This window comes from Sceloporus undulatus, chromosome 6 (assembly GCF_019175285.1).
Source record: "Sceloporus undulatus isolate JIND9_A2432 ecotype Alabama chromosome 6, SceUnd_v1.1, whole genome shotgun sequence".
In the NCBI taxonomy this organism is placed as follows: Eukaryota; Metazoa; Chordata; class Lepidosauria; order Squamata; family Phrynosomatidae; genus Sceloporus; species Sceloporus undulatus.
The window spans coordinates 119,819,402-119,823,845 of record NC_056527.1 but is presented as its reverse complement, the minus strand read 5'-3'; the positions used below and the strand labels follow the sequence as shown (position 1 = coordinate 119,823,845).

The 4,444-nt window shown below is 68.2% G+C and overlaps 1 protein-coding gene across 1 annotated transcript; it reads left to right on the top strand.

The window, feature by feature from the left end:
* The first annotated feature begins 1,164 nt into the window (after positions 1–1,164).
* Positions 1,165–2,655, top strand: VGF (VGF nerve growth factor inducible). The gene has a single exon (XM_042473947.1). The coding sequence runs from the start codon at positions 1,165–1,167 to the stop codon at positions 2,653–2,655; it is 1,491 nt and encodes a 496-aa protein (XP_042329881.1).
* The last annotated feature ends 1,789 nt before the right edge of the window (positions 2,656–4,444 follow it).

The following is a 4,444-nucleotide window of genomic DNA, read 5'->3' as shown; positions in this document are numbered from 1 at the left end:
GGGGGGAAGGGAGGAAGGGCTCCCCGCGGAGCGGAGCGGGGCAGGGGCGGAAGGAGGCGGCGGGCTCCTCTGCAGAGACAGGAACCGGGGCGGGGGCAGCCATCCTCCTTCGGGAACTCCGCTCTGGGAGGGGATGGTGGCTGGAAGGTTCGGGTGGGGCCCATCCCTTCCTGGAAAGGCAAAGGCGTTCCTTTTTTTAGGGGGGGGCGAGGAAGGAGGAAAAGAGACAGGGGCGGTGGCGGCGTTTGACTCATCTTAGCGGGAGGGGGACAAATGGCGGTTGAAGAGTCGGGACCGGGGGCGGCATCCGCGGCCATTGCGGCTCCTGCGACACATCCTTTAGCTCCAGGGCGGGGCCGAGAGAGGCGGGGGGGGGGCGTCTGGGGGGGCTTCGGCTTGTATTAAACCCCGCGGGGGGGGCGGGGGGAAGGAGGACGGGGGCGCCTCTGCTCGCGGGGGCGGTGGGCGTGAGGACTGCAGAGATGGCGCCGAAGGGGCGGCCCCTCCCTCTTGCACCTGCCCACCCCCCCGTTGCCTGTGGCCCCCACTTCTGCCGGGGGGAGGGTTTTGTTCCCGAATAATCTCGGGTGTGTATCCGTGTGTCGCGGTGAGTGAGCATAAACAGCGAGAGCCCACCCCACCCACCTGAGGCAATCCCTGGGCGACCTTCTCTGTGAAATGGACGCCTGCCGAGTAGCTTGTTAGGGGCAGCTGTGTGTGTGTGTGTGTGTGGGGCTAATGAAGGGACCCCGACACTTCTCCGCGGCCCCGTGACGACTTCCTCCTCCTCCTCCTCGCGTGGGGGGGGGGCGTTGAGACGAGATGATTCCCCCTACGCACGGCCTAGCGATGAGGCAATGGGCGCGTCATCGGGGAGGGGGCGCTACGAGACCTATATCTCCCGGGCTTGGCCTGGCAGAAGCAGCCGCTCTCTGGATCCTTCTAGGGAGGCCCTTTCCTCGCTGCCAGCCCCCAATCCCCGGTGGGCTGCTCTGCAGAGAAACCGCCCGGCCCGGCACCCACGGAGGGAACGGCTTTCCGCGCTATTAGCAAGTCCCGATTGTGGCGGGGGCGGGGGGAGGGGGTCTCTGGCCGCTCTGACCTCTCGCCTTCCTCTCTCTCTCTCTCTCCCTCCCCTCCACCCCAACAGCCTCCCCGGGCGCGATGCTCGGCCGCCAGGACTTCTGCCGCGCGGGCGGCCTCTTGGCGCTCTTCCTGCTGGCGCAGTGCCACCCCCGCCCCGCTTCCGCAGCCCCGCGCCCCCGAGACAGAGGCGAGGAGGCTCAGCCGGAGACCCAGCTCGGGCCTCGGGGAGAGGCCGCTGAGGCCGTGGGAGACGAGCTCTTCCCGGACGTGGAGCCCGAGGCGCTGGCGGCGGTGCTGCTCCGGGCGATCCAGCAGCCCGACGAGGAGGAGGAGGAGGAGGAGGAGGAGGTCCGCAGCCAGAGCCGGTCCAGCGCCGAGGTCCAGCCGGAGAGGAACCCCGCCCGGGAGGAGGACCAGGAGGAAGAAGAGCCGGGCCGGCTGAAGGACTTGTTGCGGGAGCTCCGGCGCTTCGGACCCGGCGCCGGGGAGGGGGAGGCGGCCGCGCGGAGGGGGGCTTGGCGGGCCCGGGAGTCGCCTCCGCCCCGCGAAGCCCCCCGCGGAGACCGGGAGGAAGAGGCGCCCAGGCTCAAAGCCCCCGCCAAGCGGCGCGCGCCCTCCATGCCATCTGGGCCGGGGGCGTCGTCGCCGCCGGGGGGCGAGGAGCCGTGGTCCGGGGCGCGGAAGCTCCGTCAGCAGCAGCACCTGGAGCACCAGCTCTTGCAGCGGCGCTACGAGGAACTGGCCGAGAGCCGGCGTCAGGCCGAGGAGGCGCGTCGGGCGGCGGCGGAGGAGGAGCGCCTGGCGGACTTGGCCTCGGACCTGCTGCTCCAGTACCTCCTGAAGGACGGCGAGCAGGACGAGGGCGAGGAGGACCGGGACCAGGACCGGGATGAGGAGGGCGGCGGGGCGGCGGGGCGGCGAGGCGGGTCGCTGCTCTTCGAGGACGAGGAGGCCAACGTGGCCGAGGACAAGCGCTCCAACGAGGCGGCGGCGGAGGAGGAGGACGAGGAGGACGAGGAGATCGACCCTAACACCATCGACCGCCTGATCGAGCTCTCGAGCCAGCTGCACCTTCCGGCCGACGACGTGGTGGACCTCATCAACGAAGTGGAGGAGAAGAAGCGCAAGAAGGACTTCCAGCCCCCCCGCGCCAAGGCCCGGGTCCCGCCGCTGGCCCCTCCGCCCCCGAAGCCCAAGAAGGCCCCCCAGCCTCAGCCGCAGCCCCCGCCATTGCCCCCGCCCCGCTACGCCCCCCCCGGACTCTCGCCCTACCGGCCCCGGCAGCCCCCGCCGCCCCCCCGGAAGCCCCTCCAGCCCCGGCGCCCGAAGCCCGATGAGTCCGCCTGGAACGAGATCCTGAAGACCGAGGGCGAGTATCCAGCCCCGCAGTGGCCCCCCCGCAAGCTCTCCAACGCCATCAGCCCCTGGACCTTCCGCCCGCGCCCCGGCCCCCTACCCGGCCCCCTGGTGCCCCGCCAGGAGCAGGAGCAGGAGGAGGAGGAGGAGGACCAGGAGCTGGAGAACTACCTGGCCAGCGTCCTGGGAAAGCAGCCCGGGCTCTTCCCGTGAAGGCGGAGGCGCTCTCCCGCCCGCCTGCCCTCCAGCTCCTCTCATCGGTCCCGGTTCTTGCATGAGTCAGAACAATCCCATCCCCCAACCCAGGAAGAGGAGGAGGAGGACTTCCGGCCCCCACCTCACCCCGGAGCAGCCAAACCCCCCCCCCCCACTGCTGTGAAGGGAGGGCCACTGGACACCCCCAGCCCGAAGGCGCAGGCTTTTTCTCCAGGAGAGTGTCGGAGGGGCACACTCTCCTCAAAGGGAGTCCCCCCCGGCGCCCTTCTCCCGCCCTGCCTGGCCTCAGGCCCCTGCCAAGTTTAGGAAGGAGGGAGGGAGGGAGGGAGCGAGGACCACCAGGCAATGCGCAGACCCCCTCCTCGTCCACAGCTACTTTGCACCTGCCCAAGGGGGGCCTCTAACCACAAGACCCTCCGGACGGAGAAGGGGTCTCCTCCGGCCCAGAGAGTGGAGCCGCACAAACAGCGGGCCCCTCTAAGCCCAGACCGAATCTCTCCTGGGGGAGGTCCGAGGGGGGAGCAGGCGGGGGTTACTTCGCGGGTGCGGCAGAAGACCCTCCGGGAGCCACCACCCGGGAAAGCCAAGGCCAAAGTCCGGCGGAGAAACCAGTGACGGAGGAGGACGAGAGAGAACCGCGGGGTCATTTCCCGCGCGGCCCCGTTGGGTCCAAAACAAGCAGACCCTTCAAAGGTCCCGGGAAGTACGGCCACGGGGGGGGGTGTCCCTGATATTCTTTGCCCCCCCGCCCCCGTTCGAGAGTGACCTCGTTCCTCTGCAGGGAAAGGGAACCGGGAGAGGCAGCGGGAAGCCCCCGCGCCAACCTTCCCGGGTTTCCGCCCCCAGAAAAGGACCCCCCACCGGCGCCCCCTGAAAGAGGTGAAGGGGGGAACTTCCTGGTCAAGCTCCACCAGAATCTTGCGGGAGGGGTGCCAAAAGCCACTCGCAGACCCCACACACGGCGCCCCCTCCCCCAATGCTGGGGTCATCGTGGCGTCCGCTCTGGGGAACTGCTCCGAACTGAACCGGTTTCCGGCTCGCTCCGCTCCTCGCAGTCCCTCCCCCCCCCGAATCTTTCCTCCTTGTCAACAGGGCCCCGCCATAAGTGCCCCTCCTGGTGGGGGGGCGCCCCCCGAGAAGGTCCATCTCCAAAGCGGCAGCCGGGAGCCTCCCAATTCCAAGCGGGGGTCTTCCGTTTGCACGCCTTCCGAGACTCCCCCGACCTCGTCCTCCTTGGCCTCGTGATGTCCAGTCTTGTGAAAAGAAGAAAAAGACCCAAACCCACCAAAGGAAGAAGAAAAGACAAAAAAGAGCTGTCCGTGGTCCTGATCCGTTTGTTGTTCTCGAAATAAAAGACGATCGGCCTGTTGTAAATAATGTGGGATTCCTAGTTTTGCTAAGAAATAAAAGCAACTATTTTATTACGAGTTATTCTCGTTATTTGCCCTCCGACAGCACCCTCCTCCCCCCCCCGGCGAGGTCCAGGAAGGAAAGGAGGGACCCGGGAGCAGAGGGGCTGGGGGGGAGGAACCTGCCGGCCCTCTGAGCGCGTGCAGAGGGCGGCCACCGCGGGAGCAGCAGCGGGAACTAGGGAAGGCCTCCTCTTCGGACCCTGGGAATTCTGGGATGCCCTTTCTGGACTGCCACTCCCATCATCCGCTTGGCTCCGAAGCACACTCTACCCGTCCCCCCCCAATTTGCTGAGCCCCCATTTGCCAGCCCCCTCTGGGCCACATGAGGAGGAAGGAAACGTCCAGTTCCCGGCCCTGACTTCGTCGAGGAGACC